This window comes from Amphiura filiformis, chromosome 9, assembly GCF_039555335.1.
Source record: "Amphiura filiformis chromosome 9, Afil_fr2py, whole genome shotgun sequence".
Lineage (NCBI taxonomy): Eukaryota > Metazoa > Echinodermata > Ophiuroidea > Amphilepidida > Amphiuridae > Amphiura > Amphiura filiformis.
The window spans coordinates 19,392,382-19,415,953 of NC_092636.1; the positions used below are offsets into that span (position 1 = coordinate 19,392,382).

The 23,572-nt window shown below is 36.9% G+C and overlaps 2 protein-coding genes across 4 annotated transcripts; both read right to left on the bottom strand.

Moving 5' to 3' along the window:
- Nucleotides 1-899: 899 nt before the first annotated feature.
- LOC140160722 (high mobility group protein DSP1-like) lies at nucleotides 900-23,003 on the bottom strand. Of its 2 annotated transcripts, XM_072184020.1 has the most exons (6): nucleotides 22,853-23,003; nucleotides 12,315-12,500; nucleotides 10,065-10,225; nucleotides 8,784-8,958; nucleotides 5,790-5,834; nucleotides 900-3,135 (listed from the first exon to the last, which is right to left on the bottom strand). In XM_072184020.1, exons 2-6 carry the CDS (start codon nucleotides 12,468-12,470, stop codon nucleotides 3,019-3,021), a joined length of 654 nt encoding a protein of 217 aa, XP_072040121.1. In that variant the 5' UTR covers nucleotides 12,471-12,500; nucleotides 22,853-23,003; the 3' UTR covers nucleotides 900-3,018. The 2 variants fall into 2 exon arrangements, with proteins under 2 accessions (XP_072040121.1, XP_072040122.1); XM_072184021.1 differs by lacking the exon at nucleotides 5,790-5,834.
- On the bottom strand, nucleotides 14,770-22,830 carry LOC140160723 (high mobility group protein DSP1-like). Of its 2 annotated transcripts, none has more exons than XM_072184023.1 (6): nucleotides 22,708-22,830; nucleotides 19,184-19,366; nucleotides 18,798-18,955; nucleotides 18,282-18,456; nucleotides 17,790-17,843; nucleotides 14,770-17,084 (listed from the first exon to the last, which is right to left on the bottom strand). In XM_072184023.1, the coding sequence occupies exons 2-6, from the start codon at nucleotides 19,337-19,339 to the stop codon at nucleotides 16,977-16,979; spliced, it is 651 nt and encodes a 216-aa protein (XP_072040124.1). In that variant the 5' UTR covers nucleotides 19,340-19,366; nucleotides 22,708-22,830; the 3' UTR covers nucleotides 14,770-16,976. The 2 variants fall into 2 exon arrangements, with proteins under 2 accessions (XP_072040124.1, XP_072040123.1); XM_072184022.1 differs by lacking the exon at nucleotides 22,708-22,830 and adding an exon at nucleotides 20,222-20,378.
- Nucleotides 23,004-23,572: the final 569 nt, after the last annotated feature.

Here is a 23,572-nt window from a genome sequence, read left to right on the forward strand (position 1 = left end):
TTGTTGGCATTCTCTAGTTCTCTTCTTTGAAGTTCTGTCAGTTTCACCAATGTTTACTTGGTCCCAAGAGCGATCAACAAGGTATTATAGCTCCTGGTTGTATATCCATTGTAAACAAGGGCCCGCTGTTCCCCACACAGTAAGTCCCCTCAACTCTTCTCGTCCAATTGCTTGATAAGAATGTGGACCAATGTCACCCCCAAGAATCTTTGCTTTAACAGATTCTCAATGACCCTGAATAAAGTAAATAATAAACCGCACAGCATTATAATTCTTAATTTCACAACTGGTTTAGCATTTTACCAAATATTGTCAAAGTTGGGAAAACATTTAAATGGCTAGTGTACATTTTCAAGAAACAGTTGCCATGCTCATCATAGTTAACAGGATAGCCTGTGACATTTCAAGCAGACCTATCCAGTCTCTCCCCATTCTAACACTAGGCACTAGACCTGTTATCGATTGTCATATTATCGTTGATTTGGCTCTAAATCCGACACTTCAAAAGAAATTGTCCTTTTTCGACACTCATCAAAAAAGAAAAAAATGAAATTTCCATGCTATTTTGTCCAAATATTAAAGCTTACCGTACGATCATGTTTTCATCAGAAATTCTAAAATTACCCCCCAAAGTTGACCCTAACCCGGAAGTAGAACGAACCAGGAAGTGTGTTTACACCGTAAGTCGGTGATCGTAATTCATATCGGTGTGATTTTAAGCTTATCTATCAACTTTTTCAGCATTTTTTTGATCTCATTACGAGTTTCGACATGTGTTGATTGTCATATTTTTTTCCAACAGTTTTGAATTAGAAATCACGTGTCGATAACAGGTCTACTAGGCACCTACTGCTAAATAAGTTGACGATTCTCATAAAAGAACAAAAAACAACCATCCATTTTCATGTTAAAAACATTTTATTTTTTGAACCCTTTTACATCACTAAACTTACAAAGCATGATACATTAAACGCAAGAAAAGTTTAAAAAGACAAATCACTGTATGAGTCCTTGCAAGTGATAAAAGTTTGAGCAAAGGAAAATGACCCAATATAAGTGAATCAGATGAATAGCAAGCCATTTTAAATACATGTTTCACAGAATTGAGACAAGCGACAACTCCATTTTCCCCCCAAATTAATTTAATTAACTTAGGATTTGGAGACCTCTGATGGTTTAATACATTGCAAGTTACTGTGAAACGTACCCAAAATAGTTAAGCTGTATGTTTTGTATCAATTCACTTTCCTTTGCTCAAAATAACCATTTCATCTAACATCAATAATCATCCAAATCCGGTATAAAATTCTGAATTTTTCTGATCTTTGGCACTTTTGAATTGAGATGTAAATCAGGGTATGGAGATGTAATTACTTTTAATAGCACCCCTCTCCAACCAAATGAGTATTTCAGAATTACTTGGTTTGGCATCGCGCATTAAATGCGATTTTATGCGACCCTAGTAAAGATTATAAAAGCATATAACCGCCACATTATTGAAACTCTGGATAATACTGCCAAGGTGGTTCAAATTTTTGAAATTTTTTTTTTTATCAGCAAATATTAAATAAGCCAAAGGTGTGACCTGTACAAATTTGTTCAATTCACTATTTCAAAAAATGCCCCCCCCCCCCTTAAGTCCTACTACATCATATATTTACAGACTGAATGTCTTAACAATACACACTACTTTTTTTGTATCCTCTGTGAAAAAATACTTCCTCTCTACCCTCCCGCAGTATCTACAAACAAGGGATGAATCAAAATTCGACCAATGGTTGGCTGCTGGTTCCGTCCGGTTTCCATTGTTTAGAATAGAAACCGGACTAAACCGGCGGTCAACCACTGGTCGATTTTTGATTTCATCCCCAACATAGTAGATTCTGTGTTTTTTCCATGGGTGGGGAGCGGCTTCTCTTTTAGATTGAAAACAAAATACAAAACAAAAAACTGCCGAATGGCTTGAGACGGACCACTTGGTCTGGTACCCTCTGGTCTCGTCAATTTACTGTCTCACTGGTCCCAAGTCAAAAATATCTATACAAATTGAACAAGCTACAAATACTTTACACTTAAGCTGTCACTCATTGTACTACTGACTGCATCCTACCCATAACATTGTTGTTGAGTTGGGTAGTTATGTTATATAGCATTTTGAAAAATTATTTATAACAATCAATGATTAGTTAAGCATTGATGCTGCCAACAATAGCAATGTTACATGGGTTCTTCACAATGTACACAACTTTTTAAATTTTTGATTGTGAAAGTATTTTCCCATCATCCGTTTTTAGTGGCAACTTGTCTTTACAGAGGAAAAAAAGTGCATCAATATCCACCGGACTATTGCAATAACTAAAATTCTTACAACACCCTCCCCTAACTGGTGTAAATGAATTAAAGATGCACATTTGTGTAATATTCGGGTGTTTAGTTTTAAAAACTAATGTATAAACACGGGTATAATACCTGGCAATAGGAGAACACTCGGATTTTTCCACAATGTCACTATTACAATCATACCCTCCTACTGTCAGACCACTATACAAAATGCAGTTGTCAATATTTGTGTCCCTATAAATTTCCACAAGTCTCTACACATCAGGTTGGTTTCTGAAGACCTTCAATCACCCACCCACTTGGAAGCTTTTCCCCTCCCAATAGGTAACATCAATAATGTCTTAATTCAATCTAGCAAAATGGGATTAGGGGGTTGACAAAACTAAGTCTGTTTGAGCAAATAGAGAGACACACTAGAAATAGTCCCGACCAGTCAGGTCAAAGCTATTCTTAAAAATTTACAACACAGGACAAGACTCCCATCAAGTTTAGACAACAAAGCCGAACACAGTTTATCAGCGCCTAAAGAAATGCCTCGGAAAACATATTCTTCCGCCCACTTAAGTTAATGCACGACTGATTCAATCTTAATTCAGCAAAATCACTGCTGCATTAAAATAATTTAGTGGGGGATGACAATTTTCTTTTTGTAGATGAGGCTATGAATGTCTCTACAATCTAATCACTGTCTTCATCACTGGAGCTTGATGAACTTGAGCTTGACGATGAGGAGGAGGAGGAGCTTGATTCCTGCTTCTTCTTGGTCTTCTGTTTGGATTTGTATGCGGCCATCTCCTGTAAACGTTAAAAAAACAAACCAAACAACTTGGTATGAGTAAAGACATTCAAACACTTAGGAAAGCATTCATTGTTGAGTCAGTGCAGGAACATTTTAAGTGACATTTTGAGCAAAATGTGAGTTATGAATGGATTATGAAAATATAGGTTAAATGCACACATTATTTTGAAGTTAAAAAACAAATTAATAGAGAGATTGCGATTTCCAAACATAGCATCGAACGTACGTGGAATCTATTCAAAATCAGTCTCCCTTGACGGGATTTTGAATAGATTCCACGTACGTTCGATGCTATGTTTGGAAATCGCAATGTCTCTAAAAATTAAACAAATGGACACACCAAGATACAATGTTCTTGCCTTGACGCAACAACATGTGTCACATCATAGTATATAATAAGTGTTAGGGAAATAAAGTCTGCACAAAAAGTAACGCAGCTGTTAGAAATACGCATAGCTTCAGAACTGATAATTGATTTCACAATATTTCAACATAGAAAGGGCGATTTATTTACGCGCATTTTGATACCTCATTTGTCAAATGTCGTTCAATATTAACACAGTAGTGCTTTTAAACAAAAATACCTGAATTTAAAAGTTGCAGTGCAGTTTACAGCGATCAATGGTTAATACGCAGCATTGTAGCACGTAAAACCCTCTATTATCTTCGCGCTGATATACAAATAGCTGCAATTTTTAAATTCAGGTATTTTTCTTTCAAAACACTGGTGTGTTGTTAATATTGAACGAAATTGGACGATTGGGGTATCAAAATGCGCGTAAATAAATTATCCTTCATTCTATGTTGCAATATTGTGAAAACAATTATTAGTTCTGAAGCTATAGGTGTATTTATAACAGCTGTGTTACTTTTTGTGCAATCTTTATAGTAGTAGTGCCTTAGTAGTAATGTAATGAAGATGGGGAGTAATAAGCAGGGACAGGCGATTTGCGCGGAACTTTCTTTCCGCGCAATTTAGGGATACATGATTTGCACTGAAAAACAAAGTTCCGCGCAATTTGCTATTTTTTTTACGCGCAAATCGCCTGTCCCTGGTAATAAGCCATGTTTTTATCCATGGGATGCAATTCGCCGAAGCAACAATGTGTTAACAAAATTAACATGGGCAACAAATACGAGTAGATTAGTAAATATAAAGTAAATTACGCGCTGCATAAATTATTCCCCCCCCCCCAATAATGTGAAGGGAAAAGGATAATGAATATAAAATGACCTCAAATGACCTTTGACTTAACATCTGTTGACATCAATGAACACAACAGTCATTGTGTCAATTGCCATTTAAATCCATCATTTAAAAACATGTGGGGAGACATCAACATCAAAAGCATATTTTGCACACACAAACAGAGACTCATTTTATAGTCCCCTTTCCGAACAAGCTCAATCAGCGGGGACAAACATCACAGGTCTGTTTGATTTACTATGCCAGCAACTTGGGCATAAAACACCAAGCTGTCAACATAGATCAGGTCTTCATATTTTAAAGGATTTATTCTTGGAAGAACTGAGCATTTTCCAGGTCCATATTGGGACATAATGGATAAAGAGACTGTCCTCGTTACGTTTTCTCCTGAAACTTCATCAATTCAAGAGAAAGAAGCAGGATTGTCTTTTCTTGAACAAAAAATTTCCGAGACAGAATGCAATGGATTTTGATCTTGGGGTGCACGTTTCTCAGGACTTCAGGGTCATTGTTAACAATTGTGGAATCTTCATAAAGTATATTATATTAGTTCAAATATTTTGTTAGAAAAATAACCTGAAACAATAAATAAGAAGAGAAGTTTCTTTTTCAAATCCAAGTAAAATAGTACGGTATTCATTCGGAAATATTTCTATATTCATATCAGGGATCTTATCATTCAGTTGTGGTTTTCCTACGTTTGATGAAATGGCAACACTGTTTGGTCTTGATGTCTTCCTGATTGCCAAGACAATGTTTATTAATATCCCCTGTTTCAAACATCTAGAAACACCACAACAGCGTGATAAGATAAAAGAGGCTGTCAGCCTTTTCCGCAGGATCCGCCATCTTGTGGGTACTGCCCTTCTGCACGTCATGCGTTAGACATTACGCCCCCCGATTACGCGGAAGTCGCAGTGCGCGACGCACCTCTTCAGTCAAGCGTCAACCTTAGCAACAAAGCACTCTGTACCCACAATATGGTTGACGTCACAATGACTACCTCTATCTAGCTAAAATAGTTCTAAGCGAGTAACAGTTTACTTGGATCTGAAAAAGAATTTGAACACTGATGAATGTTTCACGAATATGAAACCAAGTATAACAGCCAAAAAATATATAACACGCGAAAGTGGATTACTGGATTATATAGTTAGTTTTTACATGTGGCCATATTCCCTAAAATGTTGTAAAGATGTAAGTGCATGAGAAGAATTCACTGCAATGAAAAGCCAAACGTGCCAAATTCCCTAAAAAAAGTGTGACGATGTCTGTGCATGGAAAGCGAGAAGACGAAGTGACCTTCAGCTGCCCTAAATAATATGGTTAAGTGCAAAGAACTTTGAAAATGGTATACGAAAAAAAATATTCAAGTATAATAATAGGCATTTCCATAGACCATTTCTAAATTCTTTTTTTTTTAAAGTATTATTAAAAGCTCACATTGGATTCTTCATCTTTTTTCGTTGCCTTGTAAATTGCCATAGCCTACAGAAGAAAGAAAAGTTTGAGATTCAAACAAGGTATACATGCATATTTATGGCAAGTGAAAATACAAACAATTATGGCAATAAATGCATCACTGGAATTTGGAACTGAACAACAGGTAGTTTAGACTAAATTTGTTCTTCTTTCAGTTAGACTACATGTTCCACACTCATCACATGAAGCAAATGTGGAAATTTTAAGGCCGTTCTCGAACCGTAAATGTTGCCTTTGTTGTACTACTTTCGACCCCCAGTTGAAATTGGGCACATTACGCAGATTATTTCCACTAAGTTTCATGAAAATCTTAATCTGTACTAATTTGACCTCAAATTTTCATGAAAATCCATCACAGCAATATCCCCCATCCTGTCATGAACTGCATGCTTTAATTTTGCATAAATTGTACGAAAATTATTCCATATTATAAATGACCTTAGAACCAATGAATGGGACCCCAACACTTTGATTTTATGCAATTGTTAACAATGACCCCTATGACCAGGCCTAGAAATTTGTGACAGTGCACAGGAATCCATCTGGATTCAGTCTCGCTGCAGAATTTGAAGAGAATCCTTGATTCTTGCAAGTTGAGAATTGGCGGCTTTTTTGTTGGCGTGATTTACTTACTTACCCCACCCTGACCAAAACAATTAAAATACTGCCCTCTTTCAGTCAATCACGGTCATCAAAACAAAGAGCATGTCAGCAAAGTCAGTTACTGAATGGCCATTCATGCTGCAAAAATGACCCCTCATATCAGTATTGTTATTTATTATAATTCACCAAGTTTTAAAGGGGGACTCCGGCAATCATAACATTATGCCTAAGTATATGTTAGAAAAATAATTATCAAGCACGAATCACATTGTTTTATTTAAAACAAACTCATATTGACCATAAAAACGAATAAAAACAGTCAGCTCTCAACACGCGCTATTCAAAATTCCCGCGCCGAAATTATCTAAGTGCAATGACGTAATGGTTATTTGTGTTCCAATTGTCGTCAGCCTTCATTGTATTACTGGGACGTCATTGTTTTTATTCGTTTTTATGGTCACTATGAGTTTGTTTTAAATAAAACCATGTGAATCGTGCTTGATAATTAAGGAATAATGTTGTGATTGCCGGAGACTTCCTTTAAAGTTACGGGTTCAGTTGCCTTAAAAATGAAGTGTACATGCAATATAAGTAGTCAAACCATGCATGGCCACTCAGTGATTCACAAACTTGTACATTTTCTTATCTGTTCACTCAGTGATTCACAAGTACATTTTCTTTTCTAATAAACTCGCACCAGTGTCGGGATGTTAAAGATTCAATTTCCATGCCTGATGGCATTCGACCCCAAATTGAGATCCTACCTGGGAATCCACTCCTCTGAAGTTGCATTAAAATCTAAAAATCTTAACTTCAGATGAATTTCCAAAATTGTTGCTGAACTAAAGGCTATTGGTTATTCCACAAGTTTCATGAAATTCCATTCAAAGCAATTATATATCCCTGCATTGCATCTATCTAAGCTCTTGCATCATTTATTCGCTGGTGCAGTGCACATTTGGATATGAAAGTTGCTAGGTCAACATGCTCACGGTTTCTTGGTTACGGACCACTGATCGAAATGATCACAACACAAAGCCTATGGCATAATTCAAAATAGGTTTTTGAACCTAGTCTTGAACCAGTAACCAATGAATGGATACTAATGTGCACCACATCAGCAAATATGCAATGATCCCATAACTTTGGAATGGAACCCAACACCAGTTAGTTGGATATAATTTTATGCCATTGCTACCGATCACCACAAATTCTCTAGTACCTGTGTGGAATCACTCCTCTGAAATTGCATCAAAATTCATCACTCTGGGGACAAAGGCACATTTTTGAAAAATGACCTTTTGACCTGTAATTGTGTAATGTTGTTATCCAACGGCACAAGAAACCCAGCATCCACAGATTGCCTTGGCATACCATTGACAATTTCATCAATTGTCACTTTCGATTTGGACAATGACGGACTTCCTGGCCTGAGATATGACGTGTCTCGCCCAATTTTCACAACTGCGATGTCAAAACCATCTTCCGTAATACTAAACAACTTTAAGAACAACAGCCTCCTTGAACATTGAGGGTTTACGACCAGAAGGCCCCATCTAGAATAGCTGCCGCAAAGACATTTGGATATTTTGTACATTCTATACATGACATGTGGCAGCTATAGCAGATGGGGCTTTGTTGCCCTAAACCTGTTCAGGCAGTTAAGGGATCCAAAATGAGCGTTTATTATGCGTTTAGGACAGTATTTTTTGTGGGACATGAGAGCACCTCAGACCTATCGAATTGCATTCTGAATACTGAAGCATGTCTTTCTGATATCAAATAATTTTCATTTTTAAAATCACAATATAATACAAATTTTATGACAAATTATAAAAATTTGATATTTTTCAAATTTTGATATATAACAGTCCTCAAGTAAATTATATAAATCTTAAAGTGTATGTAGCAGGGAGGAAAAGCCGACGGTCAATTGAAAATTTTGACCTTTCATATTGAAGATATGGATTTTTTCCCAAAAGACCTATTTTTTTATAGTGTTTTGGGAAAAAAAATCCATATCTTCAATACGAAAGGTCACAATTTTCAATTGATCGTCGGCTTTTCATCCCACCTACATACACTTTAAGTGTAAATCATCAGATTTATAAAGTTTACTTCAAGTACTGTTAAATATCAAAATATCAATTTTAATGATTTGCCATAAAATGTGTATTAAATTGCAATTTCAAAAAATCAAAATTATTTGATATCAGAATGACATTCTTCATATTCAGAATGCAATTCGATATGTCTGATGTGCTCTAATGTCCCAAAATAAATACTGTCCAAACGTTCATACCCCAGCCCTTAACGCACACACAAAATATGCATTATGTACAGCACACCTACCTTTTCATAACGTTTTTTATCTTCTTGTGCTGCTTTCTCATACTTGGCTCTCGTGCTAGCAGAGACATTCCTCCACTGTTCTCCAAGGTCCTTGGCTACCTGTCCTACACCGTATTCTGGATGAGCTGCCCTGACCTCGCCTCTGGCGTCATTGCTGAACAAGAAAAACGCAGACCTGGCAAAGCAACACACAATAAATTGATCATATTTTGAAAATCTATTACTTAGTATTCAACTGGACAACCATCATTGCAAGTTTTAAGACATTACATTTAGGGAGGACAGTTTTTAATGGTCTACTTAGCTCAGCAATGCTTTGCCGTCTTCGATAATGGTTCATGTATGCTAGAGCGTTCGATAGGAACAAGCGAACAGTATACGAGTTTGCTGATATCTATCGGAGCGTTCAGCAGAGCAGCAGGATTATAAACACGGTCGATGGTAAAACCAAAATCAATTTTCTTTGTGTTCAGTAAGTACATAACGACCCACTTATCAACTACTCAAGTGGTCATTAAATAAGCATGTCTCTGGTCGTGTCTGCGCTCAATAGAAAGTAAATAATGTGTGTAAGTTTATGTTTACATTAAGTGGTGTAATTAGGTTTCAAGGGGTTGTTAATTCAAGCATGGTCGTAAAATTGATTCGATCGATATTTTGGTCAATGCGTTGTATCGGAGAAGAGTTGTCAATTGAGCGGAGCCTAAAAGAGTTTGCTACAGGCTTTAATGGGTTTGATAAAAGCCAGGTACCTCTCCGATACAATGCGCTATCGAAGACAGCAAAGCATTGCTGAGCTCAGTAGACCATAAAAACTGTCCTCCCTTAGACACATCTTGTCCAATTTTTAGTCCAATTTAAAGACCAAGAAAAACATTATTTGGTTGGCACATTATTTTAATGACATTTACATCACAAGCAAACAAAAAGGTTCAAAATTTGTGGCAGGGATCTGAACCAAGGAGGCTATTTTGAAAACAATTCTCATATATCAAATTGCACAGCAAGTGTCACAAACCAATCTAATTGATGAATCTACACATATCATACTTGGTATACACCAATCCGAGAAGCTGTATTTGGCCCTCTATTGATGGAACCACAATTGTTCCAATGCGGGGGACACCGCAGTAATGGCCTAGTTGGATTGGTGTATACTTGGTATTGGATGAGAGCTGTAAGAATGCTAAATTCTTATGAGCATTCTTAATGCTCCCTCTTATAGCTACCTTTGACCTGGTCAGGTCACACTTCTAAAGTAACCATATAAGTTTGACTTACAGATTACGTTTGGGTGCATTAGGGTCCTTCTTGCGCCTGCCGGTAACTTTGGCGCCCTTTTCTCCAGCGGGTGGCTTGTAGCCTGCCATCTCCCTCTTGTAGCGGTTCTTGTCCTCCTCGGCAAACTCCTGGAACCTCTTCTTTTCCTTGTCGCCCATGTCCTGTACCAATTTAAAATGTCTTAGTGGTTACTCAAATGTGAATCATTGATCAAAAATACGCAAAAATGGCATTTCAAAATTTGTTTGGAAACCATCTTGGGTTGGTAAGGGGGAGATGGATTTATTCATCCGTCAAATAGGAAATCCGAATATTTTGCTCAAAAAATATATAAACAGCTGCAGCAAGGAATAAATTTATCTTTATTTTAATTTACAAATTACAAATACATTATTCAACAAGTAGACCACCTAACGTATCGTACGCTATTTTGTGCGGTTTGTATTGCAAGGAGATCACTGGCTTGTGCAACGTTATTTTGTGTGGTTTGCATAATTCATTGACCTACAATTTACTCATAGACTAATTTGCAGTCGTTTATAATTTTCTCCAGCCAGGGTCAACAGGATTGTTACTGTTTTTTGTTGTTTTTTAAAGGAATTTTTATTCTATAATGATAACGACACAATACCATAATATAAAGGATACTAAATTGATTGCAAAAATGATACTCCCTTGCCCCCCCCCAATTTAACATTGCATGTATGGCCTATAACGTTGTGTGAGAGCATGGTTTTTGGCATTCAGGGAGACCAAAATGTACAGAATATGGGGTCACTGGTTGAGAGAGTAGATCCGTTTGGATCTAAATTATAAGGGGGGGGGCATTGGGTGAGAATGACTTTTTAATGGGGTCTTTGTGAGAGAGCCTAAAGAAGCCTCGAAAATTGAATTTCTAGTTCTAAATGACTTCAAATGGCTCTGTCATTTCAAAGTCTTTGGGTGATAGATCTAAAGGAAATATATGGGGTCTTTGGTTTACACAGCATGTACTGGTAATGGGGTCTTTTGGTGAAAAAGGGGGTCTTAACAGCCCTACACATACGCGTCACCTTCACAGTGGGAGTGCCCCCCCCCCCTCGGATTTCAGCATCTCACATCAAAGCTCCCATTGGGAGCCCCATTCCCTTTTTAAAGGAATTTTTATTGTACAATGATAACGACACAAAGGATACTAAATTGATTGAAAAAATGATACCCTTGCCCCCCCCATTTGACATTGCATATATGTATAACATTCTATGTTCATCAACTCAATTTTAATGGCCATTTAATCTAATGATATTAGTTTTATGAGTGTAGATTAGTGGCTAGACATGGGATTGATGGCATCATATCCCACAATGCAAATTGATCTAAGTACCCTTCTGAGTGTAGGTGTGATTGCATTTGTCAAAATATCATTAGAACTCCCACTGCATGATGGGTAGGTGTATTATATATTACAATTTCCCCAACATATTTGCCTGGCCTAATTGATTGTATTTTATAGCTCTCATTTTATTTACTCACAGTATATTAGTCCAGCTCTGATATTAGTCAAAGACATTTAACAAAAGGTGCTAATAACAGAGTGTGTACTCAATTGAAAAATCAGGAACAATTATATACTGTGTTTCTAAATCAATGGTATAGTTTTACAGTTTCTCTCTACTCTCTACTAAAAGAAACTTTAACCATTAAAACCAATTAACAAACATAACGTCAAAAGTAAAACATAATCTGATATAATTTTTCTGTTGAACAAACTTTAACAAAAACGTCGCACAATGATACCAACTCTATTACATTTATTCCTGTTTAGGCCCAAAAAAAAAAGTTTGTCTCAAAGCTCACGAGAAATTTAAAAACAAATGCGAAATCGATTTTTTTTTTATTCGGACTTTTTCATGGTATTTTGAGAATTTTTTTTTTTTTTAAACTAAATTTTTTTTTTTTTTTTAAATTAAAAAATTTCCGCATTTGTTTTTTGTCAAATCGTGATTTTACAAACGCCAGCAAAGCTTTGAGACGAACCTTTTTTTTTTTTGCCTTATAAATAATAGCGACTACAAACACAATTATTGAGAAATAATTTTTTACAATGAAGGAAGGACGGACTGATCTTCAGACGGAGCGTTCTTATAATCTTTACTCTATTTCATAGCGTACGATAATTAATGCTACACTTGAAATCTGAGCCAATGAGCGACATCTTTTAAGGGCCCTACAAGCCCTTAGGTTTTGAATCTATGGCCCTATCAACCTTACCTTCCACCTTTCGGCACACTTCCTGGAGAACTGAGCAAACTCCACCTGTTGCTCTGGATGTTTTACCCTGTGCTCCTCACGGCAAGTCTGTACAAAGAAAGCGTATGCAGACATACGGCCCTTGGGCTTCTTGGGATCCTTACCAGCCTTACCCATGTTGAGTTGTTAATGTGTGTCTCTAATAACCTGTAATGATAAGGAAAAAAAATCAAGATTGCCAATAAGATATGCTTTCATGCAAGCTGATGAAATAACACAAAACCAATGCTTGTGGAGCTTTCATTTAGAGGACAGACCTTTCAGTATATGTTTTCAGATGCCAGTAGTTGGTTCTGAAAAATTCTGCCCAAGTCAGCTCACAGCAAATTGACTAAAAATTTATTTCACTTCTTGGAAGGTTTTCTCTTTGGATGTACAGAATTCCCCCAGTTTGTTCTCGCCCATTCAAATGCTTGTAACTTGGATTATATTGGAGGGTGCAGCAGATCCCAATGCGTCAAAATTTATTTAATGATTTGAAGTTAATTTTTTATTACTTTCGTGGACCAGGTATGCGCTGTTGAATTGCGATCACATATAAGTTACAAGGTTGCCTACTACGTGTCGCACCGACAACCAATGGGTTAACTAACTTGTTGTCAAGTGTATTGATCAGCCAATCAGCGCAGGGACTGTCTTTTGGAATTTGCAGAAGAGCATGAAATAGCTCTTCTGGAGCCTTCCAGGAGAGCTGTTTAGAGCATTTACAATGAGAGAATGGTCAAAAAAGGAGAGCTAAAATCACTCTTATTATCAGATTCATTTAAAGAGAGCAGTAGATTGCTCTCACTTCCCTCAAAAGGCAGTTCATGCAGCATGATTGTTTATCTCTTGTGTGTGTACGCTTGGCGCACAGCTCGCACTACAGAAGTAATAAAAAACTTTAGTGGACTCTCTACCAAGTAAAGACACTTGTGTGCAGTTTAGTACTTGCAGTGGATACTTGCAATATTTTATCGTGCACTTGTCGGTACAAGCATGAAACTTAGGTTAGAAGTTCAATCACATTCACAAGGTCTTGGGGTTAAAAAAATTGCCTGAATCAAGCTGGTCGATTTAAAAAAAAGGGACCAATTTTAAGCTAAAATATTGCTTGAAAAACTTTAGGCTGTCAGTTTGTAAAAAAATGTTGCTTGACATGCATTTGCAAATCAGCAAATCTTGTGCTTGTGACAAGTAAGATACGATATTATAGGGGCAAGGACTACAACTACTGTACTGAAAATTCAGCAACTCAAAGCAAGTAGTTATTGATTTATTGATCAAATATTGGTTTTCCCTCATTTTTGACTGTAACCCCACAACTGTTGTATGTGCTGAAATAAAATTTATAGTGCAGTAGTTGTAGTCCTTGCCCTATAATATACACATATTACTTGTCCCCAATGCGCTATAATTATTAAGAACAATGCAAAAATAGGCATAAATTTTGGCAGGGGTGTAGTACCCCCTCAAGTAGAGCATTTCAGTCTTTAAATGACCTCAATAGGATAAATGGTTCTGAAGTTATGGCCAATTTAATATGCGTGTTTTGAATAGGCAGTTTGGACAGATTATGGACACCAAGTAAAAATGGCATAAATTTGAATTTCCAGTTTCAAATTCATTATTTTCAAAAACTCCTTGAAAATGGATTACATGATTCATACAAATATATAAATACGGGTTTTCATAAAGGCATTCGGAGATCTGGTCTTGTGAAATTGGTCAGTGTAGGGAGATGTCTCTGTGTGCATAGCTCCATTGAGACTGTGTGTTCAGTCTTGCATGGTAAACATAAAAGGTGTCCAAAGGAGTGGGTTCTTGTGCTGGTCATCCCTACTGATAGGCCCCAAGTTGCATTTTTCGGGTATTTCGACTCGGGTGGCGAAGGACGGGCGGGAACTCAGAAATTGGCTTGAGTACCTCTGCCCTTGCTACCAAGTTGCATACGGATCCCCACAAATTGGTTAAACTTAATAACCTCATGAATATGGGATGTGTGTGATCCAGTCATTTGTAAAAAGGCAAACGCAAATGGATGTCATTAATATCTCACAATTGAGTGCGTAATTGTTCCGACCTTGACTGACCAGACTTATTATTCCTTGTGAGTTTTAAGTAATCAAACGCCCCTTCTAATAATATGCTTATTTATCACTGAAAGGAGGTTCATACAAAGTTAGGCCATCAAGGCCTGAAAAAATTGATTGGCGTAACAAAATAGTGTAGGTACAACTTTCAAAGCTGTAAATTGTGTTTGATAAAGGCCTTGAAAAAACTTTCACTTTTGGATTTTTTTTTTTTCTGGGGGAAAAAATGGGCCTATTTTTAGGTTTGGACGGGTCACGCCAATCAAACACTTAAAGGCCTAGCCCTAAATACATACAAAAGGAATTAATACACTATACCAATAAAATGAAACAAAAAAAACCTGTTTATTTTTATGTTAAAAACAAGCATTATTTTATTTTTTTAATCGTTTTACATCACTAAACGTTCAAAAGCATGATACATTCAACACATGGAAATTTTAATATAACAAATCACAGAATGATTCTTTATAAGTGAATGCAAGTGTGAGCAAAGGAAAATGACCCGATAAGCAAATCAGATCAACAATAGCCAAATTGTTTGTAAAGGACATTCTACAGACTAGATACAAGCGCCAACTCCATTGCCCCCAAATTAATTTAATTAACGAAGGATTTGGAGACCTCCGATGGATTAGCACATTGCAATGCAGTGCAAGTTACTGTGGAATATATGCCTAAAATAGCTAAGCTGTGTGTTTTGTATTTTAAATCATTTTCCTTTGCTTAAAAAACAATTTCATCTACCATCAATAATCATCCACATCTGGGGTCCATTTCACTAAACAATTAACCATTAAATAAAATTACGAATACCCTAAACTTGATGTAACTTTACGAAGGGTCCTTTAGTAAATCCCTATTACTACTGAAGTGTACCGTTCGTAAGTTCAGTGAAATGGAACTTGCAAGCGATTTCGAGAATTCAAGCTTCGTAAAGTGTAAGTGAAATGGGCGCCATCTTTTGCACTGCAATAACATCTTTGAATTGAGATGAAACCGATTTTCACTTCTCTAACCACATGAACAGTCAAATTTATTTGGTTTGACAACGCGCATCCAAAAATGTCGGAAATACTTCAAATGCGGCTATTAATATATCATAAAACGTGGACCTATAACAGTACCGGTACTTTTTCCAAGATCATAAAAGACTAAATATAATAGCCACATTATTGACACTCTGGATAATACTGGCAAAAAATGAGTTATGTTTTCATTTCATCAGCAAATTAAAAATTAAAATAAGCCAAAGATGTGATCTGTACAATTTTATTCTCATTCACTATATTTCAAAATTTGTAAAAATATCCCTCACCCCAATTTTGTTATAATATTAAAGCCATACTACATATATATACAGCAAACTTGTCTTTACATTTACAATACTTACTACTCTTGGTTTTTTTTTCAGTGAAAAAATACTTGCCTCTCCGCCTCCCATAAAAAAAAAAAAAAAACACCCTGGCAGTATCTACAAATAAATAACATGGTGGAATACTTCCTCTCCCCTCCCATGGGAAAAAATGCAGTTAATTACAGGTAAATAACAGTGGATTCTGCTTCTCTTTTAGATTGAAAACAAAAACTGGCAAATGACTTGAGACTGAGCACTTGGTCTGGTACCCACTGGTCTCATCAATTCACCGAACTGTCCTACTGGTCCCAAGTCAAAATCGATACAACTTGAACAAGCTAAATAGTGTTGGCTGCATCCTATCCGTAACGTTGTAGTTGAGTAGTAATGTTAAGCATCTCAAATAAATTGAAAAATTATTTGCAACTATGGTTAATCTGATTAACCATAATGATGCCAATAGCAATGTCACATGGGTTCTTCACAATTTTTAATTCATTGGGATTTTAAATTGGATAAATGACAGTATAATTTTTGATCAATTGATTGTGCAAGTATTTGCCACCATTCATTCAATTTCGAAGGCAATTTGTCTTTAAATTAAAAACTTTTTTTTCCCTCAACCCACCCCTCCATTGCAATATCCCCACCACACCCTCCCCAACCTTCGTAAACAAATAAAAACACACATTTTTAATCTGTTATCTTGTATAAAAACTGCAAATACACAACTTTTATTCTTGGCAATGGGAGAACACAATGTCACTTTATTTTTACAACGCCAATCGTATTCTCCAAATGCCAGATCATTATACACCCAGGAATGAACAGTTCCACCCCTATAAAAAATGATCATGCGTCTCCAAATGGACTGGTTTACTTAGACTGAATTGTCCACCAAATTGGAAGATTTCATTTCTTACAGTTAAGTCAATGGTGAGCAAATAGTGGCGCAGATCATTTAGTCCCGACCAGTCAGGTCAAAGCTAATTCTTAAAATTTACAAGACATCTATTTAGACAGCAAAGCCGAAAGTTTATCAGCGGCTTAAGTATCAGCTAGGCAGGCCTCAAGAAAGAGCTGTCCGCCACACATATCCAATGCATTATTTTAATTCAGCAAAATTTGCTGCATTCATTTTGGTGGAGATTACACATTTTGAGGCGAGGCTGAGAATGTCCGGTCACATTGAATCTAATCACTATCACTATCTTCACTGGAGCTTGATGAACTTGACGATGACGAGGATGAGCTGGTTTCCGGCTTCTTGTTCTTCAATTTGGCTTTGTATGCTTCCATCGCCTGAAAATTTACAAGAAAAAATTAAAAAATTTTACACGTGATATGAATATCAGGGACAGACCGACAAACATTTCAGAGATACTGACAGCATAACGTGTCACATCATTAACATCAAACAAAACAAAACAAGTGCCAAGGATATTTATAGGACTTTAAAACGGCGATCCTGTTTGTGGACCATTGAACACTCCTTCAGTTCTAGGTTAGCAAATATCAACTCCAGAACTATTACAATGGTATCTTTTAAAAAATCTCCTCTGCAATTAAACATTTCCACTTCTGGGTGCTACATGTAGTGTGCCCTCTGTTGGTGACCAATCAACCATTAGGGAAGGATCAAGTACCATCACTCATGATGGCCTTCGAATAAGATGGCAGGAACGTGTCAGGTGGTATATATACTTGGATTTTTTTTTTATAACATCATGGTTATATGGCAAAGTTCTAGTAATGCTGGATTTAAAAAAAATGCCTGCTTTTCTCTGTGCCAAATGTAGAAATTCTAAAAAGTGGTGTGAAGATGTAGCTGCATGAAAAAATGGAAGGTGCTTGAAGAATTGACTGCAATCAAAGCAAATAGTCTCATGTACAAACAAGAAAATGTAGTCATCTTCAGATTGCCCTAGATATTCAATCTAGTAGTAAGCAATTCCAAAGACCACTTCCAAATTCAGTTTTGTGCTTTGTAAAGTTTTTAAAGCTCACATCGTTCTCTAACTTCTCTTTCAGTTCCTTTGCTTCCTTGTAAATTGCCTTAGCCTACAGAAGAAAAAACATTACAAAATTCAAACGAGGTGGAAGTTCAGGGCAAATTTCTTCAGGCCTAACTTGATAACTTCACTGAACTCAATCAGTGAAAACACAAACAAAAGAGGGATGCAGTACTGGAATCTCAAGCTGAGCATCAACATGTAGTACCATACATGTTTACACCCATCATCACAAGGCGGTTGTTCTCAACTATGCATTATGTACAGTGTCAGTATAGGCGGGACGGAGCTACATCATGCCGGTAAAAACAACTAAGGGACAGGTGAAAACAACTTGCATGAGATCAACCAAATTAGGTCACTGGACCGTGCGCCCACTGCGCATTGCAAGTGTTACACTTTGCGCCGACCCGAGTGCGTGCCTGGAATGTTTTGTTTGAGCTGCAAGTTGCCAGGGAAATTTGCTAAAAATTTCCTATATACCTACCTTTTCATATCGCTTTTTGCCTTCCTGTGATTCTTTGTCGTACTTGGCTTTTGCACTGGGAGATATAACCTTCCACTGTTCTGCAAGCTCCTTGGCTACCTGTCCTACACCATATTCTGGATGAGCTGCTCTCACCTCGGCCCTATGGTCATTGCTGAACAAGAAGAACGCAGACCTGGGAAAGCAAAAACATTGATTTGAAAATCTAATATAAAAATATATCTAAAATATTTCATGAAACTCAAAAAAAGCCAAGTTGTACTTAAGGAATGTGGGATGGGATCGTAACAAAGTTAGTTGCAAGGGACTTTAACCACACATGTACATGCCATTCTAAATCAACCCATGAAATTTTCTTCTTTATTGCTGCTGTTGTCCTTTTTTTTGCAGGAGGGGGGGGGGTCAAAAATCTAAAAGATTAATTTTATTGTCGGAGACATTTTAGAAAGTGCTGTTTTTACTTGCAAAACATAAACCCTGGTTGGATCACACACTTGTAACCAAAAGTTGACTTACAGATTACGTTTGGGTGCATTAGGATCCTTCTTTTTCTTGCCGGTTTTGCCGACCTTTTCTCCAGCGGGTGGCTTGTAGCCTGCCATCTCCCTCTTGAAGCGGTTCTTGTCCTCCTCGGCAAACTCCTGGAACCTCTTCTTTTCCTTATCGCCCATGCCCTGTGTCATTACAAATGAGAAAGGGGGAGATTTGTAATTCGTAAGATACATGCTAAACAAAAAGTTCAAATGACCGATATTTAAAAAAAAAACCACTTAAACAACGAACAGACGACCAAGGACTTGGAATGCGATCCATAAAAATCCATTCAAGCAATGGATGCAAATTTTCCTCTTTTTTTTTTTTGAGGTAGGCTTACAAGAACTCAACTTAAAAATCCATCTTACCCTCCACCTTTCGGCACACTTCCTGGAGAACGGAGCAAACTCCACGGTTTGCCCTGGATGTTTTGTCCTGTGCTCCTCACGGCAAGTCTGTACAAAAAAAGCGTATGCAGACAAACGGCCCTTCGGCTTCTTGGGATCATAAGCAGCTTTACCCATGTTGAGTTGCTAGTCTTTAACAATAATCTGCGATAAAAAAAAGAAATAAGAAAAGATTTAGCAAAGTTAAGTAGGGTAGGCCTAATTTATTTTTTTGCAAATGACCCTTCTGTAATTTTTTCTCAACTAACATTTTTTCAGCCCAATTCAATCCACTTTCGCAAAAAAAGAGAAAAAAAAAGAGAGCAGATTTTACATGCAGGGGTGTATGGCAGGAGGGTGCTAAAAAGAAGGTCAAACAAATAATGTCCACTAATGATGATTATTATTTTTTTTTACATATTCTCACTTCGCAATAATAAGCATTAAGCAACCCTCAATATTTTCATTAATTCGGAGCATGCTCAAAAAACAAAAACCAGTGTCAAGGATAGACCTGGGATATATACATTACGCATGATTAATTTTTGTTTCTTTACACTCGGTATTCAGTGCACAAAACGTCAGAATAAGAAGTTTGAGTACATGAGGCTCAAAAAAAAAAAAATCTTGCAAGGCCCTTTAAGCTTGTTGAGTTTCCTGTCACCTGCCCGCATATGATATTCACAATCCGCGTTTGAATTTTTACTGCGATTTTTCAAAAATTAAAACAAGTTTTGGGGCTGGGGGTAAATAATGTGTGCATTTGTTTTTTCTTGAAATCCAATCTGAATTTGAATCATGTGAATAAACCTGTTGGAGCATGCCTTCTTTCTTTATTGGGTTTAGCATTTTAATTCTGCATTTTGACTGATAAATAATGAAAAATATCTGCATTTTAATGAAAAAGTTACTGTGTTCGTTTTCTGAAAATATGTGACGGAAACTCAGAATCAAGTGTAAAAGGGCCCAACATACGATACATGCATCTTGATATCAATTTATGAAGTTGGCTTTACTTACTAAAATGATGAAAATTTGATCTCTTCGGAGCATCGATCGATACACATCTAGCTGGACGTTTGTATTGAAATCAGTGGTACCCTGTGACTATTATTTGGCCCCTCGCTTGAGAGCAGGCAAGAGACTAGCAAGTCTCACAGCCTCAGGCGGTCCATGTTCATGAACGATTCTATTTAAAAAAAGTCAACCCAAGTCATCATTTCGGCAGTTTTCTTTAGCAGTGAAATGACAGGATCACCGCACCTGCATGAAATTGTCCACTTGGTTCTTAATGGGCTGCGTTTTTTAAAGCAAGCAACATAGGCTCCAAAAAAGGAGCTGTACAAAAAGTTTAAAATTACCACTTCAGCCCAATTGTAGCCATTTGAGTCGGATAATGGCTACTTTTTGCAGTTGTACAAAAAGTTGCTCGTGCGCATGCGTTTCACAAAATTTAGGGCTAATCGGCCCCATCTGCCTGTACATTTTGAACACTGATTTAGGCTAAAGTTTAATTCAACACCTGCGGCCCAATCCAAGAGTTCTATGCGTGTCCAATAGGGCCCAACAGACCCGCCTTTTTGGGATTTTTAAAATTAATTACTGCTGTATGCATGTAAAATCAACTGTTATTGGACAAAAGTGGATTGAGTTGACAAAAATTATTTAGACTGAAAAAACTTGAGAAGCGAGAAAAAAAAACCCTGATTTTAGAGTCATTTGCTAAAAATACCTGAATGATCCTACTAAAATAAAAGGTCTAGCCTTACTCCAGTTCCAAGACATGCATGAATACCCGGCCGAGGGGGTGTCATTCAGAATGGGCTCCAAGAAAATGGGGGTCAATCAATGTGAAAATACCCTTTTGGGCAAAATTTAGCTTAAAATTTGCAGATTTGTTGTAAATTTCTAACAAAAATGAGGGGGGGGGGGTACATAATTACTTTCACGGATGGATTTTCAAAATTCCAAGTATGATCGGTCAGGTTTTACAACTAGAAGAGGCTAAATGACCCTCTAATTTTTTTTTAATCTGACAAATCTTTTAAAAAACCGGGGCCCGTAAAACGGGTTTTTTTTTTCTAGTGCATGTGAAAATTACTATTTTTTTAAAATTTATTTGTCCCCAAAATCAAGGTCAGTCGGGCCTGGCCTGCAGCAGTGGTTTTCCATCACATAATGCGCAAAAGCCTTTTTCGTGCCTGAAATTGAAACGTTAAAGTTTGTCCATAAATTCAACAAATGCAGTATGAAATCTTTGAAAGATCAATTTTAAATTATTCAAAATGCTATTTCATGAAAGTCTCAATCAGCAATTGCCACTACAAGGACAAAGTCTAATTTCCCCAAACAACAAAAAGTCCCCCACCGCATGCCCCTTCACCATGATCACCCAACAAAGCCGCATGGCTGACCAAACTGAAACTGATTGGGACTCCATAAAATAATAAAAGAAAATACTTGCTGACGTAAATACTACATCACAATGAAATATGCAAATTAGGCACGCCACACCCGCTACGGTACCCAAAAAATGGCTAAAATCTCTCCAAATGATAGCTTATTTAGCCCCATAATCCCAATTTACTATGAAAACTTTGTTGGTGTTTGGCTATTGGAAGTGTATGTACACTAAACAATACGATAGGACATGTGGAGTATTGCCATAGCGTTTGGCATGGGTCCCGTCATCGACATCAAGTCTCGAAAATGCAACCTCATGACGATTGACGTCGCAAAAAATGGTGGAAATTACCAAACAACAACTCGGCCATAATCGTATCACAACATATTCACCTCTTATTCTAAGAAAATATTCGAAAATTGGACAAAATTTTACCATCAGTGTGTACCATAGTACTCCTAGTATGGTTTAGTATGGGTTCCATAGGGTTCTATGTAGAAAAGTTAGTAGTATAGGAGCAATATACAGAGACGAAGCATTGAAAACTACAGCATAGCACAACATGGCAGCTCGATGAGGTCAAACAAAGCCTCAAAACAACACCCAAAACCGCCTCTTATCTTTCCCATCAATGAAAGTCCCCTTTAAATACGATCTCAAATCCCATTTTTGCCCTGGATATAAAAATTATTTAATAGAGAAAAAGTTAGATGATAGTTGAGTCCAGCTCCATAGGTTTGTATGGGAAAACTGGCCTGTATAGTGGGTGCTATAGCAGTTTTTCGTAGAGAAATGGTAGATTTTTACATAGCGTGGTATGCATTTTCAACGTGAGACAAAGGACAAGGTGGAGAAAAATTCAAATATCTCTCTTTCAAAAAATCGAAAATAATTCATATTTAGACAGCAAAGAGATAACATTCTAGCGGAAAGATATATGTAAATGCGATACTTAGAAAATGCATGAAAACGAAGAAATCTGGTCGCTTTTTGAGTCAGTTCCAAAATTTCCATAGCCATACGTACAAAACAATATGGGATGTATCATGGCGATAGCCCCACGCAGACAGAATAAAAAGTCGGATTGACACCGACTCCTTACCTTAGAATCTCGATTTCATTAATTTTCAACACACAAAAGTCCACAAAATTTAAGCAATACGGAGAACCAATGTTATTCTGTTGCACTAAATATTTTGCAGATTTTTTCCAACTATTTCCTACAAGAAAATAAGTGTAAAACTCACCAAGAAAGTCCACGTACAAATCCTATGGCACTTCAAGCTCGCTGCATACAAACGCATAGACCCACGCTACTTATGCAAAGAGCAATGCAGGAGCGCTAGGTAAAAAATCCTGACACCTGATTGGTCAGTTCGTAGTTAGTGCGAAGATTCGACCAATGAAAATAGAGAACCGAGGTCACGTGGTTGTCAATTAGCCCTGTAGAGCTCTGTAGAAATGCGGTCAGAACTGCTTGCATCTGGAGTCATGTGACATACATAGCGGGAAATTACATATTTAGATGAGGTGGAAATAGTAAACAAGCTTGAAATGAACTAGAATAAGCTTATTACCCTTTGTAATGTTACGTTACAGGTAGAAAATTAAATGCATACATCTAAAATCCGATTGTTTTGAGCTCATTTCCTTTTGATTAAAGAGAAATAGGTGATTTAAAAAAATATGACAGATGTCAATCAAATTGATGTATTTGACTCTTGAGTAGTAAACAAGAACCAACCGCCAATCATACTTTATATTTTGACCAGTAGGCGTGTCAATTATGTTGACGTCTATACATTTTCCCTATTGCCATGCATAAATATTAGTAAAGCACCCAATTAACCCAAATGGGTGGTTTTCGTATTATTTACATCGTTCGCTTTGTGATGGATTAACGATTCGGAGGCGGGAAAATGATGGTCTCTTAATTTATTGTTTTGGGCGGTTTGAACAGCGAAGGA

Coding starts and splice junctions, on each gene's coding strand:
- LOC140160722 (XM_072184020.1), bottom strand. CDS start 12,470: ATGGGTAAGGCTGGTAAGGATCCCAAGAAGCCCAAGGGCCGTATGTCT. Junction 8,959..10,064: donor AATGCACCCAAACGTAATCT/GTAAGTCAAACT, acceptor TTGCTTTGCCAG/GTCTGCGTTTTTCTTGTTCA. Junction 5,835..8,783: donor ATAAAAAACGTTATGAAAAG/GTAGGTGTGCTG, acceptor TTTCTTCTGTAG/GCTATGGCAATTTACAAGGC.
- LOC140160723 (XM_072184023.1), bottom strand. CDS start 19,339: ATGGGTAAAGCTGCTTATGATCCCAAGAAGCCGAAGGGCCGTTTGTCT. Junction 17,844..18,281: donor GCAAAAAGCGATATGAAAAG/GTAGGTATATAG, acceptor TTTCTTCTGTAG/GCTAAGGCAATTTACAAGGA. Junction 17,085..17,789: donor AAGAGAAGTTAGAGAACGAT/GTGAGCTTTAAA, acceptor GTAAATTTTCAG/GCGATGGAAGCATACAAAGC.